The sequence below is a fragment of the Carlito syrichta genome, unplaced genomic scaffold, assembly GCF_000164805.1.
Source record: "Carlito syrichta isolate Samal-C Ts95f unplaced genomic scaffold, Tarsius_syrichta-2.0.1 Scaffold303986, whole genome shotgun sequence".
NCBI lineage: Eukaryota > Metazoa > Chordata > Mammalia > Primates > Tarsiidae > Carlito > Carlito syrichta.
This window is the reverse complement of record NW_007248082.1, coordinates 274828-294440: the sequence shown is the minus strand read 5'-3', so window position 1 is coordinate 294440 and position 19613 is coordinate 274828. Positions and strand designations below refer to the sequence as shown.

At 42.0% G+C, this 19613-nt stretch overlaps 1 protein-coding gene across 7 annotated transcripts in view; it reads left to right on the top strand.

The window, feature by feature from the left end:
• Nucleotides 1–19613, top strand: part of BRD8 (bromodomain containing 8) — a 45200-nt gene that overhangs the window by 13846 nt on the left and 11741 nt on the right. Inside the window, exons 3-22 of one of the 7 annotated variants that reach the window (XM_008059285.2) lie at nucleotides 2623–2692; nucleotides 3409–3458; nucleotides 3661–3783; nucleotides 3904–3984; nucleotides 4420–4484; nucleotides 5537–5673; nucleotides 6212–6430; nucleotides 6815–6959; nucleotides 8343–8552; nucleotides 8965–9245; nucleotides 9576–10025; nucleotides 10622–10715; nucleotides 10909–10955; nucleotides 11733–11947; nucleotides 12130–12222; nucleotides 12394–12462; nucleotides 12876–13053; nucleotides 13743–13847; nucleotides 14287–14331; nucleotides 15996–16354. In XM_008059285.2, coding sequence (XP_008057476.1) covers nucleotides 2623–2692; nucleotides 3409–3458; nucleotides 3661–3783; nucleotides 3904–3984; nucleotides 4420–4484; nucleotides 5537–5673; nucleotides 6212–6430; nucleotides 6815–6959; nucleotides 8343–8552; nucleotides 8965–9245; nucleotides 9576–10025; nucleotides 10622–10715; nucleotides 10909–10955; nucleotides 11733–11947; nucleotides 12130–12222; nucleotides 12394–12462; nucleotides 12876–13053; nucleotides 13743–13847; nucleotides 14287–14331; nucleotides 15996–16055 — 2737 coding nt within the window. In that variant the 3' untranslated portion in view covers nucleotides 16056–16354. Of the gene's footprint in view, nucleotides 1–2622; nucleotides 2693–3408; nucleotides 3459–3660; nucleotides 3784–3903; nucleotides 3985–4419; nucleotides 4485–5536; nucleotides 5674–6211; nucleotides 6431–6814; nucleotides 6960–8342; nucleotides 8553–8964; nucleotides 9246–9575; nucleotides 10026–10621; nucleotides 10716–10908; nucleotides 10956–11732; nucleotides 11948–12129; nucleotides 12223–12393; nucleotides 12463–12875; nucleotides 13054–13742; nucleotides 13848–14286; nucleotides 14332–15995; nucleotides 16359–19613 lie in introns of those variants that run through there. The other 6 variants (XM_021713005.1, XM_021713011.1, XM_021713009.1 and 3 more) reach the window with 6 other exon arrangements.

Sequence of the window (19613 nt, the reverse complement as noted above, 5' to 3'; positions counted from 1 at the left end):
GGAGTCTCACTCTGTCACTCAGACTGGAGTGCAGTGGCCACTCCCGGCCACCGCAGCCTCGACCTGCTGGGCTCTGGCAATCCTTGTGCCTCAGCCTTCCAAGTAGCTGGAACTTACAGGCGCGCGCTACCACGCCCGGCTAATTTTTTGATTTATTGTAGAGATGAGATCTCGCTGCCCAGGTGGGTCTCGAACCCACGGGCTCAGCTTTTTTCCTTTTTAAGGTATTTTAGCCACATAGAGAAATGTGCCCATGTACCTTCTACCTGGATTTAACAAATCTTAAATTTTGTTTTTGAGTTGGATTCTCACTCTGTCATCCAGGCTGGAGTGCACTGGAACACTCACAACCACCGCAGCCTGGACCTGCTGGGTTCAGGTGATCCTTCTGCCTCAACCTTCTAAGTAGCTAGAACTACAGGCATGCGCCACCATGCCCAGCTAAGTTTTTGATTTATTGTGGAAATGAGGTCTCTCCAAGTTGCCCAGGCTGATCTCAAACCTGTGGGCTCAGACAGTCCTCTCACCTCGGCCTCTCAAGGTGCTAGGATTATAGCTATCAGCCACCACACCTGGCTGTTTGTTTGTTTGTTTGTTTGTTTATTTTAAGTGAGACAAAGCCTTGCTCTGTTGCCCAGGCTGGAGTGCAGTGATACGCTCATGGCTCACTGTAACCTTCAGCTCTTTGGCTCAAGTGATCCTCCCCCATCAGCCTCCTGATCCTGAGTGGCTAAGACTGGGCACGTGCCACCATGACCAGCTAATTTTTTTTTTTCCCATTTCATGTGGAGATAAGTTCTCAAACTCCTAACAAATCTTGATATTTAATAGTGTTAATATTTTTCTTTTTTCTTAATAAAGAAATAAACACACAATTGAAACCTCTTTATACATCCTTCCTTGAACTCATTCCAGTCCAACTATTTTCATTTTTGCATCTTTCTTTAACTTTATACCTCCAACTTTTAAAAAGTATATGATTGCATTTCTAAACAGAAAATTGTTACCATTTTTAATTTTTTTTCTTTTCTTTTTTTGAATAGGAGTCTTATTCTGTCGCCCAGGCTGAAGTGCAGTGGCATGCTCATGGTCACCACAGTCTCTACCTGCTGGGCTCAGGTGATCGTTCCACCTCAGCCTTCCAAATAGCTGGAACCACAGGCATGCCCTACCATCCCTGGCTAATTTTTTTATTTATTGTAGAGATGAGGTCTCACCAAGTTGCCCAGGCTAGTCTTGAACCCCTGGACTCAAGCAGTTCTCTCACCTTGGCTTCCCAAAGTGCTGGGATTACAGGTGTGAGCCACTGGGCCTGGGATATTTTTTCAATTAATGTTAATGTTATGTTATGGAATATAAATGTAAGTTAGAAATCCTTTTGTGAGCATTTAGGAAAAGCCCAGTTGATCATCAGTCTGGTCAAGTCTACATGACCATCTTGGTGCTTTTTCTTTTGTTGAATTATATCCTTATACTACATTCTCAGGAGCTGTATTAGTGGATCAAAAGGTAATAACTTGTTTGGTTAGAAGATGTCACCAGTCACAAGTTGTTTTTTTAAAATTTTTTGAGCTAGTCCCACTCTGTCCCTGACTGGAATGCATGGCATGATCATGGCTCACCACAGCTTCAACCTTCCAGGCTCAGGTGATCTTCCTGCCTCAGCCTCCCAAGTAACTGGAACTACAAGTGCATGCCACCATACCTAGCTAATTTTAAAATTTTTTTGTAGAGATGAGGTCTCACTATGTTGCCTAGGCTGTTCTTAAACTCCTGGCCTCAAGCAATTCTCCCACCTTGGCCTCCCAAAGTGCTCGAATTACAGGTGTGTGAGCTACCAAGCCCAGCCACAAGTTGTTTTTAAAAAATGGTTTGTTTTTTGTTTTTTAAGAGATGGGGGTCTCACTATGTTGTTCAGACTGACCTTGAACTCCTGGGTTCAAGTGATTCTTCCACTTCAGCCTCCTGAGTAGCTGGAACTATATAGGCCTATATCCTCACACTCGGTTAAAAAATCTTTTTTTTTTTTGAATAGGAGTCTCACTCTGTCACCCAGGCTAGAATGCAGTGGCATGCTCATGGACACTGCAACCTCGACCTGCTGGGTTTAGGCGATCCTTCTGCCTCGGCCTTCCAAGTAGCTGGAACTATAGGTGCGCACCACCATGCCTGGCTAATTTTTAAATTTATTGTAGAGGTGATGTCTCACCAAGGTGCCCAGGCTAGTCTTGAACTCCTGAGCTCAGGCAATTCTCTCGCCTCATTCTCCCAAAGTGCTGGAATTACAGGCATGAGCCACTGCGCCCAGCTAAAAATGTCTTTTTTTAAAATAACAAACCAGAGCAAAATCGACAGAAATATTTTTCCAATTAAACAGAAATAATACTTTAATAGATTAACTTCACTTCATCTAGTTAAATGCATTGTCTTGGAAAACTGTTTAACAATTACTCTTTCTGTCTAAATGACTTTCAGGTAATGTCATTTTCCATAGTCAGATACTCCAGAATACTTCTCAGTGGCAGTTTTTTATTTCAAAGTTTGAACTCCAAACCTTGCACTCTCAGCATATTCCCCCTTTTTTTCTACTTGGTGTGTCATAAAACTTTTTTCATTTTGTAGGGTATCAGTTAGCAGAGCAATCAAGCCCTTTGCAGAACCTGGTCGCCCTCCAGACTGGTTCTCTCAAAAAGTAAGTTCCTAAGCAAATGCTCTTTTAGAGTTTTTGGGAGGTGAAGTAGGCTCTCCACCAGGCCTTGACTTTTAGTTACAAAGCTTTTATACCATGAAGTGGGAGAATCGTTGAGAATGCCTTTTCTTTTTTCCCACTATTTGCTAGTCCATCTATATATGATCATATTACAGAATTTTCTTGTCAGTGTAACGTGGCAATTAAGAGCCCAGACTTGGAGATTAGACAGATCTGGGTTCAATATTACTCCACTTAAAAACTTAGTACCATGATCCTCAGTTTTCTCACTTGTAAAATAGAGATAACCTCTGCTTTAGGGTTGTTTCAAAGTTAACTCCAGTAATACATGTAAAGCATTTAGCACAGTGCCTTGCATGTGGTAACTACTTGGTAGATATTAACTATAAATATTGACTGTTAGGTTGATTTTCCCCAAATACACAAATTCTGGCCCAGAAGACTCCCTTTTTCTGTGTATTAGTTATTTTGAAAAAGAACCAAATGAGAAAAATCAACACAGAAATATTTTCCCATATAAGCAGAAATAATACTTTACTAGATATACTTCACTCAGTAATTTGATTGCAGAGTTATTTGCCCTCCTAGAAACCACTCACATTTACATATAGTTCTCTTTTTTAAACCTTAATCTGTTGAAACTTTGAAAGGTCATTTCTTTCCAGGCTTGCTCATCACATTTTCATTTTTTCCCATAGCATTGTGCTTCCCAATACTCGGAGCTTCTAGAGACCACAGAGACCCCAAAGTGAGTAGAAAGCTGGGTCCTTGTAACATCTCTTTAGTGGAGTGTTTACTGAGGAAGTCTGGTTTATACCTATGTATATTACTGGGTGATAAAAGAATAGCAGAAGTTATCTTTTAAGTAGTAAAGAAGGCTCAGAGAAAGTAAGTGGGAGTGGGAATAAATGTTCTTTTATTCATATACAATTTTTTTTTCAATTTTCCAGACGAAAACGGGGTGAAAAGGGAGAAGTGGTAGAAACTGTTGAAGATGTCATTGTTCGGAAACTGACTGCTGAGCGAGTTGAGGAACTAAAGAAAGTGATCAAGGAAACCCAGGAGAGATACAGGTACTTATCAGAGAGAATACCAAAAGGTTGGGAAAGATAAAGAAGACTGACTTCTGGTACTGGTCAGAATTTTTTAAATAGATTAACAAACCTAGTCTACCTACTTCTTTCTTCCTGTAGACGGCTAAAAAGAGATGCAGAACTAATTCAAGCTGGGCACATGGACAGCAGATTGGATGAACTTTGCAATGACATTGCAATGTGGGTTATTTTATATTGTTTATCTGTCTGTCCTTCTCTCTTATTACCTTTTTTCCCCCTCAAGTAATCTGGCTTATTTCCTCCATCTGCCCATTCCTTTAGACTTGAGACAGATTCTGGAAGGGGAAAGCTGCAGAGTGGCCTGGTGGCTGGGAGGGGGGAGTGAGTCCTAGAAGGTAATGTGATAGAACATTTCAATATAAGATCATAACTTAGTTCTAACTTAAAAGTGACTCTAGTTTGCTTGGGAGAAGAAGTGGGAGTTAGACAGTATACCCCAACTCCTTTTGCTGATTAGAATTACTGTTTACACCTTTCTAACAGAAAGTTGCTGGTCTGGCCCCTCCAAAAAAACAAAAATTTGTGAGGACAGCACTAGCACCTCTGGGGAGGTGCTAGTGCTGGCTAGCATCTAACCTTTAATTCCCTGTTTAGGAAAAAGAAATTGGAGGAAGAGGAGGCTGAAGTAAAGAGGAAGGCTACGGATGCTGCATATCAAGGTAAACTGAACCTAGTGCCTCTCTATTGAGCAACTGATTATTCAACAGTTCAAATTTACTGGCATACTTTTCTGTCTTCTTCTACCAGAATAAAAACATCCTTTAATGTCCAGGAAGAAACTTAGAAAATTAGCTCTACTCAGCTCTCACTAACCTTGAATTGGCTTTTAAGACACAAAGGCTTGATAATAGACATTGAATATAATTAAGGTTTTAAAAGTCAAAGGCCTGTGAAAAGATTGAAGATAGCCCAGTTAAGGAGAGGAACTTGAGTATTTGTAACTCTAGGAATACATCCTATGAGCCAGTGAAGTCTTCTCTTTTCTTAAAAGCAGAATCTTAATAAGTTGCTGAAGAGGATATGAGGGATGTTTAAACTATTTTCCCACTCCAAGGATCTTTGGGGTAGTTAAATACTAAATTGATGCATAGGTTCATAGCATTTGTTTTTGGCATGGCAACAGTGTGGTGTTAGAAGTTTGTCATTTGGAGTGACAGTGTTGTGCTTGTGATAATGCCTTGCATTTTGCAGATTTGAAGAAAGTGCCATTTGTAGGCTAAAGAAGTTAGTGTGTCAAGTGGAAAACAGTGAACACTTCCTGCCATATTCTTCTGTTTAACAGAGGAGTAAAGGCAGTGAAGGTTGCTCCCTGTGCCATGTACAGGGAGAATGCCATTGGGAAAGCATGGCAAGAAAATAGTTTTGTTGTTTCAAAGAGGGCCACTTTGACCTGAGTGATTCTCCACATTCCGGAAGACCATCAGGCTTTGACGAAGATCATTTAAAACAGCAAAAAAATGCTACAAACTTATGCATCAGCCCAATAGTTTGGAATAGTTAAATGAGTTGGCTTAGTGTGAGAAATTTTCCTTAGGAAAAACTAGGCTAAAAAGTTACCCATCTATAGAAGTGTTAAAGCTTTAATCCAAACTCATATGCTGCTTTAGTAATGCAACATACCTATTTGTCCTTTATTTTGTAAAAACAGAGTAGTGTCTAGTTTGATTTATCTAATCTTGAAGATTTGACATTGTTCTCTTTTTTGTTCTAGCTCGTCAAGCAGTAAAAACACCCCCTCGGAGGTTACCCACTGTGATGGTCCGCTCTCCTATAGATTCTGCCTCCCCAGGAGGTGATTATCCACTTGGGGACTTGACTCCAACCACTATGGAAGAGACCAGCTCTGGGGTGAGTATATTTCCATCCATGGGAATTGATCAGTGAAAGGGCAGTAAGCCAGCAGAGAACTGAGTGATGAGGAAATCACTTTTGGCCTAGAGGCAACTTCCTCTGTTGGTCTGAATGCTTTTAATTTACTATGTTCTGTGCTGTAAGATAAGGATGGACCTAAGAACATTGAGGCTCTTGACCTTTTGAGAGATAGGCAAAAGACTATACTAAAGAATTGTTTGCTAAGTGTACTAGTGTTATGAAATCCCTGCTGGAATAAGGGACAAATTTCCTTGTAAATATAGTATTGATAGTGGGTAAGGACTTTGTAAAAGGCAGGTTGGGTAGAATGGTTGGATCGTTGTTGATTTGAATGGGTGGAAGAAAAAAAGTTGGGAGGAAGAAAGGTATGACTGAGAGGAGGACGGGTAGAGGGTTTCTGGGCAATTCCACTCAGGACTAATAAAGTAATAGTTAGACACACTAACCCATCCAGATTAGTAGGGAACCTTCCACAGTTTGAGAAGTCAGATAAAGGTTCTCTGTTGTCTCTTAGGTAACCCCTGGGACTTTGCCGAGTACCCCAGTCACCTCGTTTCCTGGGATTCCTGACACCCTTCCTCCAGGCTCTGCACCCTTAGAAGCCCCCATGACCCCAGTAACAGATGATTCACCCCAGAAAAAGATGCTTGGACAGAAAGCAACTCCACCCCCCTCCCCTCTGCTGTCAGAGCTCTTGAAGAAGGGCAGCCTCCTGCCTACTAGCCCCAGACTGGTATGGAGACTTCTGTGGGTGTTTGAGAGCTGTGGTGACTTAGTACTTGGAAGGAAGTACCTGGGACCTAAAATGTGACATGGGGGAAAAAAGTTCAAAAGAGGAAGTGATCTCCTAGTTAAATGTTATTTTTTTTTAAATACACTAAGTTGATAGTATCCTTGGGTCCTGAGGTATCTGAACCACAATTATTTTGGTTCTTTTCTCCATAGAACTCTTGTCAAATAAATTTGAACATTATAGTTTAGAGTTTCCCTTGGGTCTTATTCTTTGTGGATATTAGCTATTAGTCTTCGTGAAGTTTGATCGACTGCTGGAGCTTTTTGGGAAGTGGTAGTAAAGGAAAGCTTGAGTGTAGCCTTCACCTCTATTCTTCCCTGGTAGGTCAATGAGAGTGAAATGGCTGTGGCTTCTGGCCACCTGAACAGTACGGGTGTCCTCCTGGAGGTAGGCGGGGTCCTTCCCATGATACATGGTGGGGAGATACAGCAAACACCCAATTCTGTTTCAGCCTCCCCTGCTGCATCAGGTAAGTTACCACTTTTCCTTCATCTACTTCAGAGATGTACTTGTCATTGACTGTCCTCAGTTTCAGCTTTGTTACTAAGCGATTGTCAATAATAGAGTTAAAACCCAACTACTTTACCCAACTTTCTTTGGAGCTACTTACTTCACCTGTTAAACAACATAGTGCTCCAGATTATAAATGCATTCCATCTTCAAAATATCAGGATTGCTTTTTTATAGCTTGCAAAATCATGGAAAGGTGCTAAAGATACCTGAAATTATAGAATAGGGTAATAAGATTTGGACTCAGAACTGGGCTTGACTCAGAACTGGCCTGCTATACATTGGTTTTGTGAACTTGAATAGATAATGTAACGGTTGAGCCTCGGTTTCTTCTTTTATTGTGATGTATATACTTTACAAGGATGTAGTGAGAATTAAATGAGGTAGAAAGTGTAAATAAAAAAGCTTTACAAAATACCCTACACACATTAGATATTGGTATTTGAATGATGTTGAATTTGGTTGTTTTACAGTATGATTGAACTTCAGCAGAAGTGACAGACTTGTTTCTACCAGTTGTTTTTGTTTTGGTGATTGTTTAATTTTCCTTTTAGGAAAAATTACCACCCTTTTTTTTTTGAGTTGGAGTCTCACTCCGTCGCCCAGACTGGAGTGCTGTGGCCGCTCCCGGCCACCGCAGCCTCGACCTGCTGGGCTCCGGTGATCCTTCCGCCTCAGCCTTCCAAGTAGCTGGAACTATAGGCGCACGCTACCACGCCCGGCTGATTTTTTGATTTGTCGTAGAGATGCGGTCTTGCCAAGTTGCCTGGGCGGGTCTCGAACCCGCTGGCTCAGGCAATCCACTCACCTCAGCCTCCCAAAGCGCTGGGATTACAGACTGAGCCACTGAGCCCGGCTCCACCCTTTTTAAAATTTTTTTTTGAGTTGGAGTCTCAGTCTGTTGCCCAGACTGGAGTGCAGTGGCCGCTTCCGGCCACCGCAGCCTCGACCTGCTGGGCTCCGGCGATCCTTCCGCCTCAGCCTTCCAAGTAGCTGGAACTACAGGTGCGCGCTACCATGCCTGGCTAATTTTTTGATTTATTGTAGAGATGAGGTCTCGCCAAGTTGCCCAGGTGGGTCTCGAACCTGCGGGCTCAGGCAATCCACTCACCTCAGCCTCCCAACGGCCACCCATTTTTAATATATATTTTATGTTCTAGTGCTTTGGTTCATACATAACTTGGAGGAATATCTTAAGTAAGGTTAGAGAATGTAAGAATACAAGAGTTGCTGACATTCTTTGAGACTATAAAATTTTTCTTAGTTGAGTCTTATACTAGGCCGTTGCTTCTTGTTCAGTACTTTCTTCTTACCTTATTTTGTGTACCTCTTTATCTGTTAGGTGCTCCCACTCTTTCCCGGCTTTTAGAAGCTGGTCCTACACAGTTCACTACACCTCTTGCTTCCTTCACCACTGTTACCAGTGAGCCTCCAGTTAAACTTGTGCCACCCCCTGTAGAGTCTGTGTCCCAGGCTACCATTGTCATGATGCCTGCGCTGCCAGCACCGTCCTCTGCTCCGGTTGTCTCCACTCCTGAAAGTGTAGCTCCAGGTGCGTCCCTGACCCACGCCCTGAGCAGCCACTAGGTCCAAAATTTCATTTCGAGCTTCAGTTAGAAAAAGATGACCAAGAACATCAGCTCTAATTCAGGTGCTTCAGTTCTGTTCTCCATAGACATGTGCCATCCTTATCCTTGGAAAAACAAGGATGTGAGAAGAGGTGGGTGGGCATTTATGTGTTGGAGGTAAAAAAGCTGTATGCAAATATGAGCAGGTTTGAGAATGTGTTCTCACTTTACTTTCTAGATAACACTGGGGAGAAGAAAACATAGGCAAATGAACTTTTTCCGACCTTAATTAAATGTGTGGGTACTTGACATTTGTCTGGAGCCCTGGTGGGGTCATCAGGTGATTATTTATTGTCCAATAAGCTTCTGAGATGCTTTTCTCTTCCTGTTATTTAGTGAGTCAGCCTGACACCTGTGTTCCCATGGAGGCTGTGGGGGATCCACATACTGTGACTGTTTCCATGGATAGCAGTGAAATCTCCATGATTATTAATTCTATCAAAGAAGAGTGTTTTCGATCAGGGGTAGCAGAGGCCCCTGGAGGATCAAAGGCTCCCAGCATAGATGTGAAGGAAGATTTAGATCTGGCTGAGAAGATGGATATCGCTGTATCTTACACAGGTGAAGAACTGGACTTTGAGACTGTTGGAGACATCATTGCTATCATTGAGGATAAGGTAACTATTCAGCAAAGCCCCCAAAGAATCTCTCATGGGCCCTACATAGGCCTCTCTCCTCAACTGTCTTTGCTTTTCATAGTGAGAACACCAACTCTCCTACTTCTGCCCCTCTCCATCTCTGTAGTCTGAAGGGCCTTTGGTGCTAACATACCAGTCATCTCCCCAGCCAAACCTATGTTACTGGTTTGCACAGTCTGTCCATTGGCTGCCTCCATTACACGGAGACTTAAAGAAGCTGAAGATTCAGTCCACCTTATTAGAAGCTAACAAAATTAAGGGACATGGGCTTCTTTCCGTGACCTCAACTGTCTGTGTATTTTGGGACAGGTAGATGATCATCCTGAAGTGCTGGATGTGGCAGCAGTGGAAGCAGCACTGTCATTTTGTGAAGAAAATGATGATCCCCAGTCCCTGCCTGGCCCCTGGGAGCACTCCATCCAGCAGGAGCGGGACAAGCCAGTACCTCTGCCTACACCAGAGATGACGGTCAAGCAAGAGAGGCTGGACTTTGAGGAAACAGAAAATAAGGGAATCCATGAACTGGTGGACATCAGGGAGCCCAGTGCTGAGATCAAAGTGGAACCTGCAGAACCAGAGGCAGGCATTTCAGGAGCTGAAATAGTAACTGGAGTTCCAGCCACAAGTATGGAGCCACCAGAACTCAGGAATCAGGAATTAGATGAGGAACCCAGAAGTACTTCAACTGGGGAGATTGCCGAAGCAGATGTTGCCACTGGGAAAGGCAATGAGACTCCACTTACAGCTGTGAAGACAGAGGTATTTAATAAGATCAGGGACTGGGGGGAATGGAGGGTTGTACGTTAGGAAGTGACAGCTTAGGGTTTTGATTTTCCTGGTGCATTCCTTAGTTCTGATAGGTGTGATGTGTCCAAAGCCCATACGTGTGATCAGCACTATATATACTTGTCCTATCCTGGTAAAGTGATCATTGGAATCATATTACATGAGTAGGACTTGAAATTTTTTCGGTAGTCTCATTATCACTGAAGAATAAAATTGTGTGAGTTAGCTGGGCTTGGTGGCTCAGCCTATAAGCCTGTGCTTTGGGAGGCTGAGGTGAGTGGATTGCCTGAGCCCACGGGTTCGAGACCCACCTGGGCAACTTGGTGAGACCTCATCTCTACAATAAATCAAAAATTAGCCGGGCATGATAGCATGTGCCTGTAGTTCCAGCTACTTGGAACGCTGAGGCGGAAGGATCAGCAGAGCCCAGCAGGTCGAGGCTGTGGTGGCCGGGAGCATGCCACTGCACTGCAGTCCAGGCGACAGAGTAAAACTCCAGCTCAAAAAAAAAAAAAATTGTGTGAGTAATTTACCATTACTTATGATATATTTTCTTTTTTGATCTTCAGGCATCCCCTGAAAGCATGTTGTCTCCATCACATGGCTCACATCCCATTGAAGATCCTTTAGAGGCAGAGACTCAGCATAAGTTTGAAATGTCAGGTAAATAACGACCAGGAAATCTTTACTCTTCAACTTCCTTGAAAGCTTTGGCTTCTGAGGGATTGTGGGTTGTGGGCAAGTAGAGGAGGTAGAACAGGTCAGCATGGAAAGGAGAGCTGTAGGGGATTATGGTCCATAGGAAGGGGAAGGCTGAGGTGGAAAAATCTTCAGGTAGTCTTTCTCTCCTCTGCAGACTCATTGAAAGAAGAATCAGGGACTATTTTTGGAAGCCAGATAAAGGTATTTCAGACTTTTCTTTATTCCGCTTGCCATGTGATTAGATTTTCCTATAGCGCTACCTTTTTAATGAATTTTCAGTATACTTGCATCTTTATAAGATGAGACTGGTAAGGAGTTGCATGGGGAAAAGCTATAGTAGGTAGTCAGACATAGTGGGAGTGTTATGGCAACGTTTGCTTCCCATCTGAAAGAGTTTGTGAATATCACACAATTCTTTCTTTGCATATAGTGCACAAAGAAGCTTTGAAATACGTAGAGTGATTTGGAGTGAATAGGGAGGAATACCAGAGCCAGAGAGAACATACAGGAAATCAGATTATTAATTAGACTACTCAAAGAGAATCATCCAAAGTTTTCTTTTTAGAATTACTAAAGCAACAGTAACAGAGACTTAAAGTAATATGATGTGAGCTTGCTCCATCAGATGAGACACGAAATAAAAACTATTTTTGATAACTTTGTACCCAGGGTCAGAGTTCCTCTCAAGAGCAAGGGGAAAGAAGGAACGCCTCTTAGCTTAGTCTTAAGTAAGTAGCTTTTTTTTTTCCTTCCTTTTTGAAGATCCTGGGTCTTATTCTTTGTCCAGGTTCTAAATCAGTTTATTTAGTCAGTCAGTGTTTATAAGTGAATGGTAGTACAAGTGCTAGAGGGCTCAGCCAGGAAAACAGTGTGAGGCCATATCTAGAACTGATCTAACCCAAAAGTCAGATCGTATTTAATCATGCTTTGCTGGATAGCTTTGCTTGCATTTGTTGACTGAAGCATATTGTGTCTAAGGATGCCCCAGGTGAGGATGAGGAGGAAGACGGGGTCAGTGAGGCGGCCAGCTTAGAGGAGCCTAAGGAAGAAGATCAAGGAGAAGGCTATTTGTCAGAAATGGATAATGAACCCCCTGTGAGTGAGAGCGATGATGGCTTTAGCATACACAATGCTACGCTGCAGTCACATACACTGGCAGACTCCATCCCCAGCAGCCCTGCGTCTTCACAGTTGTGAGTATCTAAGATTCTTTCTTTGAGGCTAAGGCAGTGAAGGTGAAGAGTAGGAGAGGATCTTTTCTTTGGTCTTACTTTCTCATTTTCCATTTCTTGTCCTGGAACAAATAGTTGACAAGAAATAATTAGAACTTTTTTTAAAACTCATGTCTAGTGGAACTCCTGTATTTCTTTTTCAGCTCTGTCTGTAGTGAGGATCAGGAAGCTATTCAGGCACAGAAAATCTGGAAGAAAGCCATTATGCTTGTATGGAGAGCTGCAGCTAATCATAGGTGAGTGAATTTTACCAAACAGTAGATTTATTATTTTTTTTCTCTTCATTGTTGGTGACTAGAAAAAAGTCTAGGCTTCTGTAGTACTGCTGCTATTGGCTCTCACTGCCTTCAACTACTCCTGAGCTCCTGGAGAATAATCATTAATTGCACCTTATTCTTCTTGGACAGATATGCCAATGTCTTCCTGCAGCCTGTTACAGATGACATAGCACCTGGCTACCACAGCATTGTACAGAGGTAAGGCATGGTCCATCCAGCATACAGACTTGCTTGCGTTGCAGATTGTCCAGTCTTCGTGAAGTTTTGCTTTAAATAGAAAGTGAAAGTTTAAAGTCAACATTTTTGATGTAAGGCGGATCAAGTGCTAAACTGACCATTCCAGTGACTGGATCACTACTCATAGTCTAAAAGAATAATAACCCCTTTATTACGTTTCTCATTGCTTATTATGTAGACTGACTGTTTTGGGGGTTAAGTGCATGTTTTGGTGTGGGGAGTTGGCATTTGAGTCCTGACATCTGAGAGTGAAAGTTTATATGAGAAAGTCTATCTGGTGATAATGTATTCAGAGTCCAGGTGAGTCATCTCACCTCCACCTCCACTGCCATTTACCCCACATTTACCCCATTCTTCTTCTTTTTTTTTTAAAGGCCTATGGATTTGTCAACTATTAAGAAAAACATTGAAAATGGACTGATCCGCAGCACGGCTGAATTTCAGCGTGACATTATGCTGATGTTTCAGAATGCTGTAATGTACAATAGCTCAGACCATGATGTCTATCACATGGCAGTTGAGATGCAGCGAGACGTCTTGGAGCAGATCCAGGTACTTTGAGGATCCTTTGTGTTTCAACAAGGATAAAGTGAAAATACTTGGATTCATATTGATGACATGAAGGGTTTCTGTCACTTTTACTTCGAATGGCCATCAGGGACAGGAACATAAAATTTTGTTCTTGCTGAATTCATTTTGATTTTCTCTGGTTTGGTGAAAGTGTTGTGATAGAATATTCTACCTTTCTTAAGCAAATAACTTCCATTTCCTGGAGTTTTTTAATAAAATTTTTTTTTTTAAATGGTGAATGTGTTTTTTAATTATGTCAAGTACCTGGTGCATAGTAGACACCCAACAAATAAGAGTTTCGTCTCCTTTCCTTTTCATCACAAATAACCTACTTCTGTCCTTTAGTTGCATTACTGAGCACCCTTCAGGATGTTGAACTTTGAAGGAATATTGTGTATCTTACAGAGTCTGCCAAATTTCATAAATTGCTGTATGATCTTTGTTTCATCCTAGTTTTATTCCTTTTCTTGTTCTTAAAGGATAGGAATTTTGATCCCGTATTAATAGCCTATTAGGGCTATTTGGTATTTTCAGATTCTCTAGCATGCCTATTACAACTAGAGGTAAACTTAATATGCTAAACTTCCAAACCTCCAATCAATCAAGAAGTGTTTGAGTCTTAGGGTTCTATACAAAGCCTCCATGGCCAACCCTGTTTCTTCTCCCTACAGCAATTCTTGGCCACGCAGTTGATTATGCAAACATCCGAGTCGGGGATCAGTGCTAAAAGTCTTCGAGGGAGAGATTCTACCCGCAAACAGGATGCTTCAGAGAAGGTGAGGAAAGTATTCCAGTGCTACAAGTCTGAAGCATCCAAGGAAACTTATATTTACTACTTGATATTGTTGGGCTTCTACATTCCACTGGTATGCAGAATGGTGGTTGTTTGCTCCCATCTAAACATTGAAGAAACCTCCTGTGACTGAGAAGCCCAGTCACATGGGAGAAATTGTGAACTGAATGAGTGATTATTAATTACTCTGTGAGAGTGTGTCAAGGTGGGGGAAATGACTTAGTTTGCAGCAGTTGGGAACCATCAGTTTCTGGTCTAGAAGCTTAATGGCCAGATTGCTTTTGGATCTCTTTCCTCTTATTCTTGAATTTTTAAATTTTGTCTTTGTGTGTGTGGTGCTTATGTCTCTGTCCTGAGATTTGGGATGCTCGTGGCTGAGAGTTTCCATGGAACCTGATCAGTGTTTGTTTGTCCTCTAACAGGACAGTGTCCCCATGGGCTCTCCTGCCTTCCTTCTCTCTCTCTTTGTAAGTATTGAATGGCTGCAAGGGGTGGTGTTGTCACAAAGATTCTCAGCTCCTGCTGGGGGTGGGTGGCAGAGGGAAATCCAGCATGCAGACTGTGGCAATGTCTTGAACTTGTGTTTATTCAGGTCATTGAGTAAGAAACTGTCTTTTCTTCTGCAATCCTGTCTTTCCGTGTGTGTGTGCGTGTGTGTGTGTGTGTGTGGGGGGCTGGGTAGGAAGTGTTTATGAGATCACTGGGCTGAAAGAATCTTGGGGTAAAGGATCTAGGATGGACCTGCTCCTCATTTCTTGACTCCATTTTTTACCAATTCTTTTCATACAAATAGAAGATTGCTCAGAGCAGCAGTTGTTTGCTGGTTTTTTTAAAGTGTCTTTCATACTGACAGTACTCAGCACATAGTTTTTTCTCTTTTCTCCTAAAATTAAGTTGTAAGACTGCTACAATAAACACTTAGTAAAATTTCAGCTAAAGATCTCAGAAACAAGGACCACTGCAACTACAAACAGTAGTGGTTGGTGGAATTACAAGTAATCTTAGTAAAGTTGGCCTAAAGACTTTGATTCTTTTTTTCCATTTTAAATGAATTAAATGACTCTCTGACTCCACGTTGTTCATTATGGGGTAATGAGATGTGATGTGATGGAAGGGGTATCAGGCTTGAAAACTGCATGGTCTTAAGGTCGTTGGATAATCTCTTGGGGCCTTGTTTTCCTCATCTGTGTGATGGAGCTAATATAATGAGTTACCTGTCCAGCCTACCTCACAGGGGTGTTGTGAGGATAAAATAATAGGTGTGGAACTGGCTTGGGAAAAAAAATTAAAGTGTTATACAAATGCAAGGTGGTATGTTTATTTTTACTATTGCCTCATGGGCGACTTGTATTCATGAGCTCTAAAAATGTTTGAGTCCTTGCATATTAGAAATGTAAAAATGGCCTTGCCCAGCAAAAGTTTCACTAGCTCATCTTACCAATGAGCCTCTCAGCCTACATCACAGACAGAACACTATAATCTCCATTCTTTCTTGTTGGCCTGCAACAGTGACTCTGGATCCCCAAGCAGTTGACTGGCTATTGCAAGGCTGCTTAATAGGATCTTTTATCTATTGAAGACAGCAAAGTATTGCACAAGAGGAAGGAGCTGGGCTGCAGGGAGAGAGCAGCAGATGGAAAGAAGCCTCTGATTGTCCTGATCTCATGGAAAACAACTGTCAGGAGGTGCTAGGGAACTAGTGCCAGGGTCAGTCTGCAGGAAAGGCCTTTCTTATAGGGACCAACAGCTGGACAGGTATGTTAGCCAAGAACCTCACTATCCACTGCCCTTTCTGACTGTCCCACCTTTCTTTTACTCTCCTGTTCCTTTGCACATGATTTGGGCCTGGGTGGGATGACTAATAGTCATTCTGTGGGACCCCAGGTGAATTCCAAGAATCTAGTGGTGGGCATGAAGAGGATACTCTGTCCTACGTTTCCTCTCATAAATTACTATGTGTTCTTTAGCCACTCTGTGGGAAGACAGAAATATGTCCCTCATCCTTTTGGATTTTTCTGATGATTCTCTCCCCTTTTCCCCAAGAAACCAAATCCCTAGCATTCCTGTTATACCTTCTTTTGCCTCCTAACCAGCTCACTTGTGCTCCCTTTCTTTTTTTGCCTTCGTCTAGGATGGAGGAACCAGGGGACGCCGCTGTGCCATTGAAGCGGATATGAAGATGAAAAAGTGAAGCCTCGGAATACTCACTGAACTGAGTCTGAAATAGAAGTAAACAAGATAGAGCTTGGGCTTGTAGGCCCAGTTACAGAAGAGGAGGCACCTGGGCCATGTTACACAAGCTGGGAAAATCTCTCTCAGAGAGGTGGAATAGCACAATGCCTGTTTTAGGGCAGAAATCATGGGCTGTATTGATGTCCTAATGTGTAGCTAGCAGATTGTGGCTAGTTTGTACTGTCTTGTGAAGTGTACAGACTTTTTAAAGAAAAAAACCTGTGAAGTGTCTGTGTGTGTATATACAATAAACTGAAAGAAAGTGGTGGCCTTGGTGTTTTTTATGTGTATGTGTTTATGTATATTTGAAACTTGTGATTTCTTCTGCATGGTAACTTTCTTCATTTGTGGGAATTAGATTGTTAGAGGGGAAAAGTGGTCTTATAATATGAACTGCCTGCTGCAGCTAAGAGAAGGTAAGTAACAAGGTTGAATTTATAATGGATTTTTTTTTTCTTTTGAGTTGGAGTCTCATTCTGTTGCCCAGCTGGAGTGCAGTGGCCGCTCCCGGCCACCGCAGCCTCGACCTGCTGGGCTCCAGCGATCCTTCCGCCTCACCCTTCCGAGTAGCCGAAATTATAGGCACGTGCTACCACGCCCGGCTAATTTTTTGATTTTATTGTAGAGATGAGGTCTCGCCTGCCCAGGCGGGTCTCGAACCTGCGGACTCAGGCAATCCACTCACCTCAGCCTCCCAAAGGCGCGGGACTACAGGCTGAGCCACCGAGCCTGGCTTATAATGGATGTTTTAAAGTATTGCATTGTACAGTAAGGACTAGCTTATTCATTGGGGTTGAATATGATGGAAAAAATAGCTATTTTATTCAGCTTTTCTTGAATGTTTGGGAAAACTTAGGGTTTTCAGTGTTTCCTTCATGGCACTACTTAAAGAAGAATAAACGTGGACATAGGTAGTATTGACTTTTATCTCAGGAACATTTGTCTCAACCCTGCCTTTGTAGATGGTATTTATAGGATAGTGTATTTCATATCTGTTTCTATGAGTAGAACTGTTGTGTATACAGAGTTCCTTTTTTTTTTTTTGAGTTGGAATCTCACTTTGTCACCCAGGCTGGAGTGCAGTGGCACGCTCACAGCTACTGAAGCCTCAGCCTGCTGGATTCAGGTGTGCCTTCTTCCTCGACCTTCCAAGTAACTGGAACTACAGGCATGCATCACCATGCCCAGCTAATTTTTTGATTTATCGTAGAGTTGTGGTCTTGCCAGGTTGCCCAGGCTGGTCTCAAACCCCTGGGGTCAGGCAGTTCTTTCGCCTCCATCTCTCAAAGTGCTGGGACTATAGGCATAAGCCACTGCACCCAACCCAAGAGTTCTTATCATTGTTATTTGAAGGCTAAATTCATTTTAAGAAATACCAAATTAAGAATACACGTAAGTAGTAAAGGTGTGCCAGGTGAGTAATCCCAACACTTTGGGAGGCCAATGCAGGAGGATGACTTGAGCCCAGGAGTTTGAGACCAGCCTAGGCAACATAGAACTAGTTGCTACAAAAAAAAATACTACTACTAATAATTACTCTAGTTCTATTCCAACTTCTATTACTGAGTTTAAATTTTTTTTAATTCATCAGTGAAATGAACTAGTTATGAGCCTTTATAAAGAGATCTTCATGGATAATTTATAATCTATTTTATTGTGTAAATGTATTTTACAAAGAGCTTATCCATAATAATATATGTAATATGTTATCTATGAAGATCTCTTCAGAGAGATATGTAAAGAGATCATCTCTACAATAACAATGTGTAATAAAATAAATCACTAGAATGTAGTTGGCTGGGTACGGTGGCTCCATCCTGTAATCTTAGCATTTTGGGAGACTGAGGCAAGAGGATTGCCTGAGTTTAGGAGGGTTCAAGACCAGCCTGGGCAACTTGGTAAGTCCTTGTCTTTACAACAAATCAAAAAATAAGCCAGATGTGGTAGCACACACCTCTAGTTCCAGCTACTTGGAAGGCTGAGGCGGAAGGATCACCTGAGCCCAGCAGGTCGAGCTGTGGTGGCTGTGAGTGTGCCGCTGTGCTCCAGCCTGGGTGACAGAGTGAGTCTTTGATTAGAAAGAAAAAAAGAATGTAATCTAGTACTCAAAGCCTTCTTGAAGAAAGGTATGATTAGATGTCAGATCTTTTTGCCTTGAATGGACCTATTTATAAAGCTTACTAGGAAGCTAAGGAAGTAGAACATACAGTAAAAAGGAGTTCAATCTGTTCAGGAGTTAGAAAATGAAATACAGTATTTCCAAGGCAGTCCACCAACAGGCATGTGATATAAACACTGAAACACTCAAAAGTTGGAGAAGTTTATGGAAAATGCCATTAAGGGACATAGATGTTGGGTTGGTAGAGAAAGTGTTAGATTAGATTAGAAAACCAAATTGAAGATAGGTATTTGGGTAAGGGTAGTAAGGGACAATATAATTAGAGCAGGGATTATAGTGAGGAAGAGTTACCAGTTAGGGACAAAATAGGATTTATGGAGGAATTTGGCAGATTGAGAAATTTATATTTGAGGTGACATTTATTCCAATGTCTTGAGTTGGAGGACTATACTTGTTGAGAGCAGATAGGATTAAAGAGAGAAACTGACCGTGAGACTGATATTTGTTCAGGATCAACACAGAAGTTATCGTGGAAGAAAATTGGAAAGAGGACTTGCTTACTGAATACAAGAGAAGGAAGGGTAAAACAGTGTGAGTTCTGTAGACTAAGAAAATGGTGATGGGGATAAGGACGTTGAAAAGAGCAAATTATTTTGGAGATAGGAAGAGAAGTGATTTTAGTTTTAAAATGTGAAGTCATAGCAAATGGTAGGGCATCTAAAGGGAATTGACCTTTTGGTGAATGGGGAAATGAGGACAGAATACATGTAATGAGTAAAGGTGGGCCAGGGTGGTGTAATCCCAGCAGTTGGAGAGGCCAAGGCAGGAGAATGACTTGAACCTAGGAGTTCAAGAACAGCCTAGACAATAGTCTAGTCTAGTCAAGAATAGCCTAGGCAATGGAATAGTGAGGCCTAGTGTCTACAAAAAAGAAAAGAAAAAATTAGCTGGGCGTGATGGTGTGAAGTAGATGGGTCGCTTGAGCCCAGAGGGTTGAGGCTGTGGTAGGCTGTGATCATGCCACTGCGCTCCAGCCTGGGCAACAGAGTGAGACCCTGATTCAAAAAATAAGTAAAGGTGGAAAGATTTGGGAACCACCTGAATAGAGGTAAAAGCCTGGTGATCTAGTGGTTAGTGATTATTAAGAAAACAATCCAGAATAGTGTGGTGTACTAAAAGCAAGGGAAGATATCTTTTAAACTTGATGTTTCAGTTCTCATTGTGAGAAGTGACAGTTGGATATAACCAGAGGATGCCAAAGGTAATCTCAAAAGGTTTTGAATATTTAATAGTAAGTTAAAAATGTATATATGCTGAGGAAAATATCTCTTGCCCCCTCAAGCTTATTGCCTTGCAGTTGAATTTGTGGATGGTTTGAGATAAGGCGGCTATTAACTA